The 15,371-nt window shown below is 46.2% G+C and overlaps 1 protein-coding gene across 2 annotated transcripts in view; it reads left to right on the plus strand.

Moving 5' to 3' along the window:
• Positions 1-15,298, plus strand: part of COL5A1 (collagen type V alpha 1 chain) — a 160,448-nt gene extending 145,150 nt beyond the window's left edge. Inside the window, exons 59-66 of one of the 2 annotated variants that reach the window (XM_074891283.1) lie at positions 420-473; positions 1,153-1,188; positions 1,988-2,041; positions 2,419-2,677; positions 3,094-3,206; positions 5,298-5,366; positions 9,244-9,477; positions 12,235-15,298. In XM_074891283.1, coding sequence (XP_074747384.1) covers positions 420-473; positions 1,153-1,188; positions 1,988-2,041; positions 2,419-2,677; positions 3,094-3,206; positions 5,298-5,366; positions 9,244-9,477; positions 12,235-12,381 — 966 coding nt within the window. In that variant the 3' untranslated portion in view covers positions 12,382-15,298. Of the gene's footprint in view, positions 1-419; positions 474-1,152; positions 1,189-1,987; positions 2,042-2,418; positions 2,678-3,093; positions 3,207-5,297; positions 5,367-5,420; positions 5,490-9,243; positions 9,478-12,234 lie in introns of both variants that reach the window. The other variant, XM_074891284.1, reaches the window with a different exon arrangement.
• Positions 15,299-15,371: the final 73 nt, after the last annotated feature.

Consider the following 15,371-nt stretch of genomic DNA (forward strand, 5'->3'; position numbering starts at 1 on the left):
GCCCTTGAGCAGAGATGGTCAACCTTGGCAGGAGACTCTTGCTAATTTTTGAGGAATATTTTCTATATAAACGTGGGTTATTCTACATGTGAAATGTAGAGATGCTCCAAAATGACCCATTTGAGTGGAAAGCAGATTCTCAAGGGTTGTATGAAAAGAGTTGAATAGACTTGGAGGGATGGTAACATTAAATATGCATCTAGAGGACTGATTTTTGTAACTGTGTGCCTAAATAAGAGATGAGATTCCCTGGTCGTGCTCTTGTCTGGATCGTGCACATGCTTAAAAACCAGTTAAAGCTCCAGATTCAAATGGAGTCCTCCAAAACTGGTTGGTCATCTGTGAGCAGATGTTAGTTGTATAGTTATAGGCCAGCATTGCTGCATGCAAATCAATGTTGTCCTGCTTTTATTTTTCAGGGTATCACAGGTCCTTCTGGACCAATTGGACCTCCAGGGCCACCAGGATTACCGGTATGTGACAAATAATTATCTTTGAATTCCTCAGGAGCTACACAGTCCTTCTGGAGTCACCTTGGTGCTCCCAGATATACCCAGCACAGTCCTTCTGGCCTAACCTTGTATGAGGATGCTGACGGGAATGGTTTTGCCCAGCTGAGCCCATTAAAAACACTTGAATGAGTTACGGGAGTACTGGGAAGTGATGCAGGAGCTGAGATGGGTGCAGGGAGCGTGGCATGAGCAAGGCAGGGAAATTAACCCACCCCCTTTCTTTTGGGTTATCTACAATCACACGGTGATTTCTTGCACTTTTTCTATTTGCATTTTTTTTTACTGGGTGCCCAAAGGCTGCAGCCTGCACACTTGGGCAACCAGCATTTGCTATTGCTGGGTGTCCTTAGCACAGAGCCAGGATCAGCCCCAGGTTACACTGTTCACACAGCAGCTTTTCCAGTCCCCATCCGGGCAGGAGTGTGGAGCGCTGACACAGATTGCTCTGACACAAATGCTTTTTGTATGTTGGCAAATAAAAGCAATACCGAACTCAAGTGGATGTGAAAAGTGGAAACAGAAAGGAAGTGGATTAAAAAAAACCCTGCCTTGTATAACACTACTCTGTCTCTCTCTGAGGAGAGACTGACTTCTCTGCTAGGAAATGTACTGACTCCTGTCTGTATTTTTCTCTATACAGGGTCCACCTGGTCCCAAAGGTGCTAAAGGATCATCAGTGAGTATAGACATTGTTAAACGAAGAGGCTGAGGAGCTCTTATTAAGTGCATAACCTGCTGCGACTCCTCCACATCAGTGGCATTAAGGCAATTAGCCAAAGATGACTGTAGCAAATGCAGCCTTTTCAGGCTGTCTAAGCCCAGAAATTATAATTGGGAGAGGTTTCTGTTGCACACACTGTACTTCGTTGAACATCAGTGCAGCAAAGATCATATGGAGGAATCCAGTGCATAGTCCTTAGGAGAAAACCTACTGCTGTAAAGTGAAGGGTATTAAAAATAGACTGTGAAGCGGGAGGTGGCAAGCTGAAAAGCAAAGAGCTCTGTGAGAAATGCGACACTGAAGCAAGCTTCATGTTACAGATCTCCTATGCAGGCAGCTAAAAATTCCTCTTGGGCAACTTCCTAATGTCTTTTTCCCATGCAGAATTCAATGTTTTGTTAATTTTAAGATTTTATTTGATTTTTAGAACTGTTGAATTGACTGGGAGAGTTAACATTTTCATGCATTGGAAGATCTTTCCTTTTCTGTAGGAAGCCTAAGCAAAATTTGACTGTTTAACCCCAAGCATTTGGCTGATTTCTTTTACCTAAGCATCGAAAATAACCAAAATAAACATTTTGGGGGGGGGGGGGGGGGGGGTGTGCAAGGAGACTCCTTTTGTGTGCCTGAAGGGACAGGAAAAAAGTTTTTGCCATAAGAAACTATTAAAAGAAACAACATTTGGGATTGTGATATAAGTGACAAATGCTTTTCCTGAGTGACTCATATGTTTTTCCTTTGTTTTTCTACCCAGGGTCCAACAGGTCCAAAGGGTGAATCGGGTCTTCCTGGGCCCCCAGGGCCTCCTGTAAGTAGAACCCTTCACATGAAGTGTGAAATGAGGTTCAGATTTAATGGGTGTTCTAATGTCAGGAAGTAGGTTTCTGGGCAAAGATTCAGCATATCAGGAGTCCTAGCAGTGGATTGGCATCTCTTAGAGATGCTGGGGAGCAAAGCAGGATGCGAAGGGAGAAGTTACTAATGGGAAGATGATGAGAGGAAATAGACCCAATGTTCAAGGCTGGTGGCCAGGGTTTTTATCAGTAGCATTCTGAGTGTTTTACTTGTCTCATGTGAATCTTGTACTGCTGCTTCTCAGCACTGGTGGCTACTTCAGACATCTCTTCTGTCTCTTCCCCACTGCCAGAGCAATGAGAAGTTGTATCTTCTTTCCCCACAAATCAGGGTCCTCCTGGAGAAGTCATCCAGCCACTGCCCATCCAGTCTTCCAAGAGGACCAGGAGAAACATTGACGCCAGCCAGCTGGTGGACGATGGAAATGCTGACAACTACATGGACTATGCAGATGGCATGGAGGAAATTTTTGGCTCGCTGAATTCCTTGAAACTGGAAATTGAGCAAATGAAGCATCCATTGGGCACTCAACATAACCCAGCGCGTACCTGCAAGGATCTGCAGCTCTGTCACCCTGATTTCCCAGACGGTGTGTCCCGGGCAGAGGGGATGCAGGGAAAACACTGGGGGTTTCCCAGCTCCACACAGTGAATACAAGCAAGTGCAGGAAGAGGAGTAATGTGGGGAGTCCCTGGCCCTGGTGCCCCGTGAGGAATGTGGCTGACAAAGGATTACGTAGAGAAGAGTTGGGCTAGGTGATCCTTGTAGGTCCTTTCCAACTGAAATATTCTAAGAATGGGGATATATGATGAAAAATAGTTATTCCTGTAAGGTGCCACAGTATTAGGTAGAATTGGAACATAACCAGTTTTCCAAAAAATACGTATAAATAGTAGCCTATGACAGAGAGGAAACGTCCCTGGTAAGATGGTTGCTGAAGTGCCCATCATCCTTCCTTCGCAGTGCTGATTCTTTCTTCCCTTCTCTTCCCTCTCGTGCATCCAGGTGAATACTGGGTTGATCCTAACCAAGGATGTTCCAGGGACTCTTTCAAAGTTTACTGTAATTTCACAGCTGGTGGAGAGACTTGCATCTTCCCTGATAAGAAATCTGAAGGAGTAAGTCCACACAACTTTTTTTTTTTTTTTTTCCCCCTATTACATGGTGATAAGAGATTGTTTCCTAATATGAATATTCATAGACAGTCAGTTTCAGGAGAACTGAACAATAGCAAGTAAGGATTAAAGACCCAGAACATTTCTTTGTTACTCAATGTTGGCTTCTAAAATAATAAGGAATATGTTTACAAAGAGAATTTCTTTGAGTAAGTCAGATTTAAACTGTGATGTGGGACAAGTCTTTGATGATTTCCCAGGCATAATAAATGCGAAAACCTTAATTTTTTTTACTTTGCTTTACAAAGGCAGAAGTGTGTGTTGGTGCAGGAACTGCAGCTCCCCATGAGCTTCATTTAACTCGTTCCTTGTCTTCCCTCCTGCAGCTGGGCTGCTGCTCTGCTGCCTGCATGCATAAGCACCGCTGATCCCTCTACCCTTACTCTGTCTTCAGGCAGAGCAGATAAATGTTTATCTCCTGTCATTCTCCCCGGGTTTCTTGTGGGTAAATGATCCTAAATGATTGCAACTAGCCTCAGTGCTCTTCCTGCCACCAATGCACAAGGTTGATGAAGTTATTTGGGTAATGATGTGCTTAGCTCAAGCATACTCATAATTTTTGTCCTGTACCCCTGCACTCTGTTTTCCAGAGCTGCTCTCCCTGATGCCTGGGGACCAGCTCTCGCACTGGCCAAGCAGAAAGTCTTGCAAAGTAGCGTGGGGGAGCTCTCTCAGTGTCACAGTTGTGCTCCAGCTGTGTTAAAGGTGCAGACAAAGCTGTTCACTCCAGTGAAAGCCCTTTGCTTGCTGAATTTCATCCCCCAGAAATATGTGCCAGCACAGGACAAATAACATGCAACGTAAATCTTCCTTGAGTTTTTGTTAGGGCTGTTTAAATAGGAGATGAATGTCTTCTCCTTTGCATTAATTTGTTGTGGCTCTCCTCAAAATGTTGACAGCTGAAAAAGTGGAGTCTGCCCATGATCTTACAGTTGCTCAGGCTCCTGCTGCACTGACTCTGCGAGTGGCTCTTTGGCCCCGTCTTGTCCACTGTGGAGCTGCAATGCTCCTCAAATGCAAATTGTGCTACATTTCTGCAATACTGTCGTAAATAAGAAAAAGCTTCAGCCTGCTCTTTTTCCATGTAGAGGAAAGAAAACAGCTACCACACCAGCATTAAGTATTGGCTGAGTGGGTTTATTATAAGCCACAGCAGAGTTTAAGCCATATCCCCGTTCAGTCCATCCTTAACCCAGCAGAAACACACTGACTTGCTTTATGGTTCACGTACTGGAAAGGGAAGGACAATCCCAAGACACCTGCATATATCTTGGCAGTTGTTTTTGAGGAGATTTACAGCAGAAGTGAGGGAGCTTGTGGGAGGGTAAGGGAGCAGACAGCAGCCACGCTCCTTCCTTGTGCTCTGACTCAAAGTGATTCAGCTGCTTAGACGGGGCTGCCATAAAGGATGCTCCGACAGCTCATTTCTTGTCAAGGTCACCCCCTGCGTCCATCACGTGCGATGGTCCAGCACCGGCTGCGGAGGATGTGCTGCCTGTGCCTCACCTTACTGCTGCACAAACACAGGAGGCAGGCAGAGGCTTTTCCTTAATCACATTCTTTGCCTTTCCCAGCCCCACAGCATCTGGATTTGGCGTTAGAGTGACAGCAACCTTCTCCGTTACCAGCATTGCTTTTCCACCCCAGCCTTCCCGTGAAGATCAATGCATCTTTTACCATTGATATTTCCTTTCTTCCTCTCTCTCTTTCCTTTTATCTCTCCTGCCAGTAGACTGCACTGCTGGTTTTGCATCCAAAGTATCTAAGAGGCAGAGACCATTAGCCCTTAGCAAAGGAGGCTGGTGCCAAGGCAGTGCTGGGCAGCACCGCGCCGTCCCGGTCTGCTTGAGGGGCTGCCGGCACCTTGGGCTCTGCTGACTGGTCTTGTTACTCATGTATAAAGCTTAAGACAATATTTTAAAGGAAGTTAGACAGTTTCAATAAGACATGCAAACTCTGCTTCTGGAACTGAATGTAACTTGGTTTTTTTTTTTTTCTTCTTTCTCTCTTTCCTCCTTGCCGTCCACAAACTAGGCTAGAATTACTTCTTGGCCAAAGGAAAACCCAGGCTCCTGGTTCAGTGAATTCAAGCGCGGTAAACTGGTAAGATGCATCTTGGTGCTTTCTGTTTTCTTTAACCCGTGTCATATTTTACAGAGTAAAATGGCTCGTTGGCCCAAAGAACAGCCTTCCACATGGTATAGTCAATACAAGCGGGGGTCTTTGGTAAGTGGCTAACCTCGGCCCTCGAGCCTCGGAGCGTGTCATCTGCTTTGGTATGGCCAGACCTGTTGCGCTCTGCATGCTGGACTAATAACTATCACAAGTCGCAGTAAAAACATTTAAGGTGGAATACTGAAAAAGAAACAAAACCCAGTGGGGATGCTTTTTTCCAGTCTGCTGGAAACTTAGGAGCAGGTAACAGCTTCCCCCTGAATTAGAAGGTGACACACTGATGTGCTGGGGAGGGACCCTGCAGAGCTGGAGCTGGTTCAGGTCTGTCTCCGCAGAGCACTGCAGCGGGGTGCGTCCTGCAATGGGGCTGTTGCTGTCTCCTAAGCAGTTCTTGTTAAGGCAAGGGCAAACTGGGTGTCCCCATGCTGCTGTTCCCCAGATGTGTAGCCTTATCCCAAGAGCTGAGACCACTAACGTGATGCTTCAGCCCGGAGCTGGGCACAGTGCTGTCGCAGCCCGTGCTCGCTGGTACCTGGGCTGAGGTGGTGAGTCTGCACATCTCTGGTCTGGGGCAGGTTTTCCTCAAAATACGAATTTCATCACCCACACTGGAGATGAGCCACACTGGAGGCTCCCCTGCCACTCGCGGAAGTCACTGGTTTAAAGGAAGATTTCAAGCCATGTGTGTTTGCCAAGCCTGGGGGACAGGAATTTGACTTAGTCACAATTAAGGATTTTTTTTCAAGGGAGGAGAACTGTCATATAGTCAAACAGTGTTTGATGTCAGCAAGCAAGCAAGACAGCAACGTGTAAAACAGAGAAAAAGCTCTGGTATTTTGTCCTGTAACAGGACATTGATGTTGTGGATAGATTGCTCCCACAAAGCCCGAGCCCTGGTCAGGGATGTCAGAGCAGCAACGGCTCAGTGTAAGCCAGGTCTCCTTAAGCAAGAGAAATCTCCTGCGTGTGTATCAATTCTTGTAGGATTAGGGGGATGCAGTTAATGAGCTCAGTCAAATCAGGAGAATTAGGGAAGAAGGAAATATCCAGTGGATAAAACCAACCTGTCCCTGAAAGCAGGAGATGCTCTGACGTACCGCGCTGAGCTGCCTCGTGCAGTCATCCTCTCCCCAGGGCAGAGGTTTCTTGCAGTGCCCCAAACTTCCACCTTAAAAGGCAAACAACAAAGAGAATCACGGCGTTGTTTTCCTAAGCCGCATTTCATCGCCACTAAACACGTTTTGCTGTGATTCTGCCCACAAGAAGGACATGGCTTCTGCAGCTTTTCTGCATTATCGAATAAGGCCACAAAGCCAAGGCTTCAGCCTCATAGCTCCTTGGAGGGCAACTACTCATAGCTTAATTACAGAGCACTTCATCAGTTCATATTATGAGTACCTCCATTTCTCCATCTTCTCCGCATTTTTTCTTTCCACTCTGTTTATCAGCTGTGTTAGAGGCTGAACTGCCAACCTAGAGCTTAGGGCCTGTTTTTTTAAAATAGGAATTTCAGTACTACTTGGAGCCCTTTGTTTCCATCTTTCTGTGTTGCCATTTTCTTGCTTTTTTTTACCTGTCCTGCATTTTCTGTTTGGAAAAAAGCCACCAGCACGTAGAAGATCAGCCTAAGCAAACCACAAACCAGTTAAACACATAAGCCATAAAAGTAAAGTTTGATTTTTTTTTTTTTTTTAAATACCTCTCATTTTGCCCCGGACAGTACTTGGAACCATGAGACAGGTAAACTGGGGAGACATTTGCCTGGATCCAAGATGAGTTGAAATCTGTGTGTAGATGGGCGGGATGAATGTGTTTGAGTTTCCCCTCCGGGTGCAGGATTGCTCCTGTTACTCCATGGAGAAGGTCCCTGGTGTCTTTCCATGCAGCCTGAGCATGGTCTCTTGGGGGCCCTGAGCCCACAGGGACCCCTGAAGCCGAGGGGAAGATTTCCACCTGGCTGCTCAGCCCTGCTGAGGGTGCAGGCTGCTGATATATGAATCTCAGTGCTTGCACAAGGTGCACAGCTGTAAAGATGCTTGCTTTCTTCTGGGGATATCCAAAGTAAGAATGGAGTAAATATGAAATACAAAGAAACTGTGTTGTTTTGATGCTTCCACACCATCATTAATCAATGACACAGAGTACTTGGAGCTGATTTCTTACCATTTCTCATGATGCAGCTAAACTGCATTTAGAGAGGTAAAAGGGTCGCAGATGTTTTCTTCTGGACTCTGCTTTCCTTCTGTGTGTGTTACACACAATTCCCAGTAGCTCTAACAAGGCCTGCCACCCATCCTGTCCTGTTATCCTTCATAGCCGTATGGCATCTGCCACAGAGAAATACTATCACAGAGAAAACAGAGGGATTGATTTTTGCAAAACCGTGTTCCTGCGAGCAAGCCTTATGCACACAACCAGTTCCCAGGGGCTCCAGTTGCAAAGCTGGGACAGGTCTTTGTGCAATCTGTGGAGGCAGAACAGCAACCGAGGCCCTGTAACGTGCAGTCAGGCTCCCAAACCAAGCACTGATTTGAAATAAGAACAAATAAGAAATAAAAGAAGTGGGTCCTGCAGATCAGTGATGCCACGTGTCATTGGGTGTGTGCCAAGTCGTCGGCATTTTGTGTCCCCTTCCTTCCACGTCCTGGTGGTTTTCTGGTAGCTCTCCTTCTGGCATGTGTGGCACTCTCATGGTCAGTCATATTTAACTCTCAGGAGGACAGAGCAACAGTATCCTGACAACCGGTTGGTATATTTATTTATTTTTATTATCTTTTTACTCATGATTTTATTGTCTGGTTATGAATCTCTTCTACTGTTTGCAGCTTGCACCGATGTTTCATGGTACCTCGAAGAACACTGCACTCTGTGTGTTGCCTGTATTTTTCTCCTGGTCATTTCTAAAGAAACCCACTGTCCATAGAGGACAGTAATGAACAGCAGCTCTGGTAACTTGGCCATGGCTGGAGATGCCACCTGAAGTACAGTCAGTTTATACATGCAAACTAACCGTGCTACTGTGCGTTGGCTTCCTTGGTGGGGTGTGAGAGGAAGTCCCAGAAAGTCCCAAATTCTGTAGGTGCTGGAAGTGGGTTTCCATAAATCGCATTTTGCAGAACTGTATTTCTAGATCCCGTTCTCCAAGGGAGAAAAGAAGCCTGATGTGCAGAATGGAGCAAATCCCTGTGCCAGTGCAGCCCTGCATTTCATGACATGCCCTTAGGGCAGCAAATGCATTTTCCCTTTAGCTGAGCGTAGCCTTGCCGACCAGGGCAGCACCGAGTCCTTATCAGCAGGAACAGTATCGCTGCAGATAAGTGCAAAGATTGCTTAAAAGCCAGTGTGTTGGTGGCCAGGAAAAATGAATGGGAAATACCTTGGTGTGTGCAGAACAAAATACTCACAGCAGTCAGAAAATCATGTCAAATAGGACAGAAAAATAAAGCCCCAAACCCTTACAGAAATCTGCTTTCTCTCTCCTGCAAAAGCTGAGGAAGTATGCTCAGTGTTGGCTTAAACTTGAGACATATATCCCTAGATGTGCTTAGCACTGCACTGAAATCCCCCTTCCTTTCTCCTCCTACCTTGCTTGCAACCATCAAGAGAAACAAACTGCCCTTGGTAGCCATCCCTGGCCGCAGGAGGATCAGAGCAGCCCCGGGCCCGTAGCGTGGCAGCGGGGTGGTGAGACCGAGCCCCACACACGGGCTAATAAAGATGGGTGAGACTGGTGCTCCTCAGAGCCCCCCAGACCTGTTGCATTGCCCCTCACTGCCCAGTGTTTCCCCTTCTCCACTTCTCCTAGCTCTCCTACGTGGATTCGGACGGGAACCCCATCGGAGTGGTGCAGATGACTTTCCTCCGGCTCCTGAGCGCTTCAGCCCACCAGAACATCACTTACAACTGCTACCAGTCCGTAGCCTGGCACGACGCCACCACCGACAGCTACGACAAGGCCATCCGTTTCCTGGGCTCCAATGATGAGGAGATGTCCTATGACAACAACCCCTACATCCGAGCCACCCTCGACGGCTGCGCGGTACGTGGGCAGAACTGCTCTCGGCCGGTCCCTACAAAAGGGGATAGATAGAGCTGGAGGTGTCTGTCCCCCTCCCCTGGGTGTCCAGCACCATCTACCTCGGAGCAAATTGCCTCCAAATTTCCTGTGCCTGCTGATGTAGTTGATTTAAGGGTTGTCCACAGCATGGGAGGCATCAAGTTTGCTCTTCCCTGTGCTGGGAATACATGATTCTACTCAAGGTGAGGGGAGGCTGCAGCCCCTCTAGGAACCAGATTGATTTGCTTTGTTGCTGGCTCTGCATAGAGGGACCTGCCTAAAACCACTGGTTGCTTTTAAATGTCCCCCCTTGCCTTTGCTCTTCCTCGGTTTACTCACATGACGAGAGGCGAGCGATGATACCCAGTTCCGTGTGAGTTTTTCAGGCTTTGATAATAATTCTTTAAGTGCTTTCAGGAAATCTCAGAGGCAAAGCGTTAAGGGTTTGGCATTGAGTTGGTTGGGGGTTTTTTGCAGCACACTGCTGCGTGCAGCCCCAGGAGGGCTCTGGGCTGTGCTGGTCATGGGGGTGCCCCCAGGTCCAGCCCAGCGTTCCCGTGAGCTGCCAGAGGAGCCCCCAGCACAGCGCTTGGTTTGTGCTTGTGAGCCCCTGCCCCTCATGGGAGCCACCTGTGCCCTTGGGAACGGACAAACCCAAGCAAGGCCTGACTCTATGGCAAGATGAGATGAAGCTACGGGACGCAGGAGGCAGAGGTTTGCATCTCTGCTCGCGTTTCAAATGCAGTCTTTAGCGTCTTCCTCTCTAGCTCTGTTCCCTCTGATTTCTTGCCCTGAGAGCAGAAGCAGGCGTTATGCTGCAGCCCTCCTCTCCCTGTGCTGCTCTTCACATTCGCTTTGGCCAGAGTTTCCAAAGGGGCTCAGCATCCTCCTTTGCTTCTACCTCCTTCTGTTGGGTGGCTGATTCAGGACTGAGCTCTGAAAAATCTGCCCTGAGGAGCTAAAAATTTGGCAAAGCGGGTGCTGCTTGCATTTATTTTGAGGCCCAGCTTGCTGGTGCAAAAGCGTGCATAATTCTCACCCTCTGCAACTGCAGTGCTTGAAGCCCACGGGACGGAAAGATTGAGATGTTTGACAGAAAAAAGCCCTCCACATAATTTGCGATGAAGGTGGTTCAGTTCTGGCACACACACGTTTTTTTACTGTAGGAGCAATGAGAAAAATCAGGTTAGAATCACTTCTTTTAACACTCTCGCAGAGAGGGAAAGGGCATCCATCCCGCTTCTGGAAACACTCAGAAGCCACATGGGGAAGTTTATCCTCAAGTACTTCATATCTCCTGTTAACACAACGTGTCCTCGGTAAAAAGTGCCTTCCCTCCCTTTCCCTTTTTCAGTCTCAGGGATGCTGCAAGATCACACATTGCACATTTTTAAGGCAAATGTGCCTGCTGAAAACCTTTTTGGTTTAAATGATTTGGCTCAGGTGCCCTGCGTTCCTCTCCCTAACGAGGGATATTTGCATGGAAAGAGGACTGTAGCTCCTTTGAGTTTATTTGCTTGGTTGCTTCTCACAGGCGGCCATTAGCGCAGCCAGGCTCAGCGTTGCAAATAAACGACTGTGAGAAGAACTAAAGCAGCGGGAGCAACAGGCACCAGCGGTGCGGGAGCACCGGGAGAGGCTGCACGAGCCCCGGGGCGGTGGTGGGGCACAGAGATGTCATCTCCTGGCTCAGAGCTTTGGGCATCGCTTCCAAATCAGCGTGCCCCAGTCCTTCCTCTCTGCAAGAGATGTTCTGTAGGCTGTAAAAAGGAGGTAAAATATGCCAAGGGAGCTTATTTCAGCTTTACAGAAAGAGGTTCTGCATCTCCTGTACCATCTCTGCTACCCTGGTAGATCCATCCTTCTGGATCACAGGCAGGATATTTAAGATTGAGCCCTGCCATGTGAAAAATGAGGTTGGGCTGCCCGGTGCGGTGTTGCCGCAGAGGTGCTGGTAGGACCCGTGATGGAGGCCGTGGCAGCTGACACCGGCAGATCTCCAGGGCTAATGTTCAGGCCATTATTTGAATGTGTTTTTCCTGATCTTACAGCCCTTTCTCAGTAGCTGTGATATAGCCTGTTCTTCTGAGACGCACAAATCAGAGGGTGAGGTAGAGCCAAAAGCTGCTCCATAAATTCACTTGTTTGTGCAGCTTTGTATGCCCTCGGGTGCACTTCTGCTCCTCTAATAATTATTTATATTTCGGAAATAACTGTATGGCTACCAGGCACGATAAAAAGACAACATCACCTTGTGAATTCCATCAAACTTTAAATGTGATCTTTTCGGTAGAGCTCGGATAATAGTCAAACAAATATATTCAAATTAAATCGCTCACATTTGCTCAACAACCCATGCGTGTCCTCAGGGAGGGAAAACAACTATACCACAGCCACAACAATTTTACCAGGCTCCTGTTCCAGCTCTGAGATGTGCTGACAGCAGAGTTAGTGTCTTTTTATCTGCGTGGCAGCAGCTTCTGCTCCAAAGTCTGGGCTCAGGACGGTCATCTCCCAGGGGTTTGCTCAGTGGTCACCATCCTGCTTGAGAGCAGATCTGCTAAAGCTGCAGGGCAAACGTGTTTGGGTGCTGTGTGCCTCTAATTCAGCTCAGAAAATGCCTGGGCAAGATTGTCACCGTATTCCCAGCTGACTGGTGAACGCTCATTCATGCTAACTTGCTCTTGTTGGGTTGGAGGCATCATCAGAGCTCCTTTCTCTCCTCCTTCTCCCCATCAGGCAAAGAAGGGCTATCAGAAGACTATCCTGGAAATCAACACGCCCAAAGTAGAGCAAGTACCTATAGTCGACATCATGTTCAATGACTTCGGAGAAGCATCACAGAAATTTGGATTCGAGGTGGGACCAGCTTGCTTCATGGGCTAAGAGCCACCTGAAAACTAGTCTCCAAATGAGCAACCTCGTAACCTCATTGCGCCATTTAATTAATTAAAAAAGAAAAAAGAAAAAAGAATTCCTTGTCACATGCACGTTCTGAAACTGGACAGCGATGGGTTATTTTTTTCCGTTTTGTTTTGTTCCTCGTTTTGCCCAAGTTCCTCTGTGCCACCACGCCCACACGTACCGAACCGCCGACCGAGAGGACCGTTCCCACGACAGACGCAGAATCGCATGACCGACCGCCGCACGCGTGGCCTGGAGACCTGTCCCCACGCCACCGCTGCTCCCACCGCTGCTGCTCCACGGCCACCCAGCAGACCCCACCGCCATCAAAGACTTCTTCTTCTTCTTGCCATGAAGCAATACCAAGCGCTTGACTATAGATTATTGTTTGTTTGTTTGTTTCTAAGGAAAAAATGGAAAAAACTTGAAACTCCTGTGTTCGGCTTGACGTTGAAGTCCCAGCAGTCCTGGCTCCAGTCCAAACCCTGCTGAAGTTCATCGGAGGCATTTTGTTGACTTCCATGAGGTTTGGATCAGCTCTAGCAAGTAGACGTCATGGCCATTTCCAGAATTTTTAATATCTCCATTGAATCATGTAATTCTACATTTTACAAAATTTAACCCCATGAATTTGATAGCTAAAAGTCACACTGGGCATCTCTTTCCCGTGTATTAAAGGTGCTTATATTTTTGTATGTTTGTAAGTAAATATTTGTATTGTATATTATTTTAAATGTTTGAATGTTTCTGGCTTCAAAACATGCATGTGACCCTGTCTGTATTAAAACTACCACCCTTCCCACCATCCCAGCCGAGCATCCACCTGGGAATGAAGACGGCAGCTCACGTCCCCACTGCTCCTGCCTCTTCCCAACCCCAAGCCTGGATCTGGAGGGGCTTGGAATTATGCGCAGGCATGAGTCTTTGCAGGATGAGGGTCCAGTGAGTGTCAAATGAGCCTTCCGAGCCACAGCTGTCTTTTGGAATGATTTGCTTCAAAATAAGGAAATTAAAACCACTTTTTACCAAGATTTCTCCAAAACCCTGATCTAAAAGCAGGATCTGCTTTGAGTCTCTGCCTTTTTATACACTTGCTTATCTTAACATACATGTTTTAAATTAATTCTTCTTTTTTTTCCTTTGGCATTCTTTTAAAATAATGATAATAATTAAAAAACTCCATTCCCAGCGGCAGATTGCAGTGGCAGGGGAAATCCATTTGTCCTCTCTGAATATAAAGTGTAAAAAAGAAAAGGAAAAAAAAAAAGGTGCTTTTTATTTTTACATGTCTCTGTGGTGCTATCTATTTGAATAACTTTAATACAACACTGGTGATACCCTGCCATTGGCCAATCTCCCACCAGCCTTTGCTTTTTAGCCACTTTCAACACAGACTGCAGGCTTTTGCTACAGTCTTTGATTTATAAATGCATGCCACTTTCATATTTGTTATGTAGAGGACCCGCTCCTTTCCTTAATTGTATTGCGGTAGTTTATACAGTCCATGTAGAAAAAGTATTAAATGTGCTTACAGCTTTTTTTCCTTTTTTTTTTTTCCCCCCAAGAATATTCATGCATTTTGTACGGTGGTAACCATACCAGATTGTACTCAGTCGCTGAATGTTTGTGGTGCTAATTTATGTATTTGTTGGATGTCCTGACGTGATGCTGAAGCCGTGGGGGTGCCTGCCCGCCGAGCGCTCCCGGGAGTCTGCAGTTTTCTTGGTCTTCCCACGGTGGCTCTGCCAGGATGGCTTTTTTTTTTTTTTTTTTTTTATTTCCATGCAGCGTTTTCAGCTCGCAACCTGCTGACACCATTTTCTTTTTCTGTTTGTTTGTTTGTTTTCTCCCTGGCCGTTTTCCTTGTTTAGACCTCTCAGCTGGAAAATAGATGTTGCAGGATGTTATTTTTATTATTATTTGGCCTGGAGTATTACAGCAACGCTTGAGCCAAGGGGGGTCTTTCACCATAAAGGAAAAGACATCACATTTACTGTGAAGAAAAGCCTATATATGATGTCTTTTCCCTCCTCCTTCCCAAGCAGAGAGCAGCAGCAGCGAGGAAGGGAGGTGAAGCCATGCTGGAGGGAGCGGCGATGCCGCGCGGTGCTTTTCGGTTTGGGAGAGCCGTGTCCATCCATCTCCCTTCTTCTGTTGTGTTCTCTCAAATTTTTTTTTTCCACTCAAGGGGGGAAAAAAAAAAAAAAAGGTGCTACCCTAAAAACTGCAGACTCCGGCAGCAAAGCAGTGAAAAGGAGTATATAATAATATATAGGAGAATTCAGCTTTTCAGTCACCTTGGCAAGAGCCTTGTTCAGGAACAGTGGGAAGGTCAGAAAAGGTTGCACGTTCCTCTGCAACAGAAAAGCCATATATTGATGTATGTACACACGTGTGCGTCTGTCTAGGTCATGTGATTCTGTTATAAATTTTCATCAAGGGAGCTTTTTTCTTTTATTTTTCCTCTTATTTCTTTGCTTTAAGAAAAAAAAAAAAAATTCCTCTGTTGAATTCCACAGTGTTGTAATTGTACTGAGCTCCAAACTGTTCCGATTTCCCCAGACCACTTAGCTACGGTATATTGCAATAAAATTACTACTTGTATTTGCAGACATTCTTTTTGTGTAATTTTATTTCCCTCCTCCCTTAATATATATGACTTGAACAAATGTTGATAAGAAAAATAAAACCTATGGAAAAAAATTTTAGTACATAAGGCCCTTTTTAAAATATAGTGTCAAATGACATATTGTACATTTCTTCAAAGTCCAATAAACATGTCATAAAATTTAAGTGTAATGCCCATAAGAGCTATTTTTAAATATTTTAAACCTGTGTAATAAAGGAATAAATGTAATAGATTTTTTTCAATAAATCAAGTTTACTGTTTCCACCTAAACCAACGTGATGTGAATGTCTTCTTCAAGTTGATTGCAGCGTGATTTCCCCACGACCCCTCTGCTCACTGGAGC

Source organism: Strix uralensis, chromosome 21, assembly GCF_047716275.1.
Source record: "Strix uralensis isolate ZFMK-TIS-50842 chromosome 21, bStrUra1, whole genome shotgun sequence".
In the NCBI taxonomy this organism is placed as follows: domain Eukaryota; kingdom Metazoa; phylum Chordata; class Aves; order Strigiformes; family Strigidae; genus Strix; species Strix uralensis.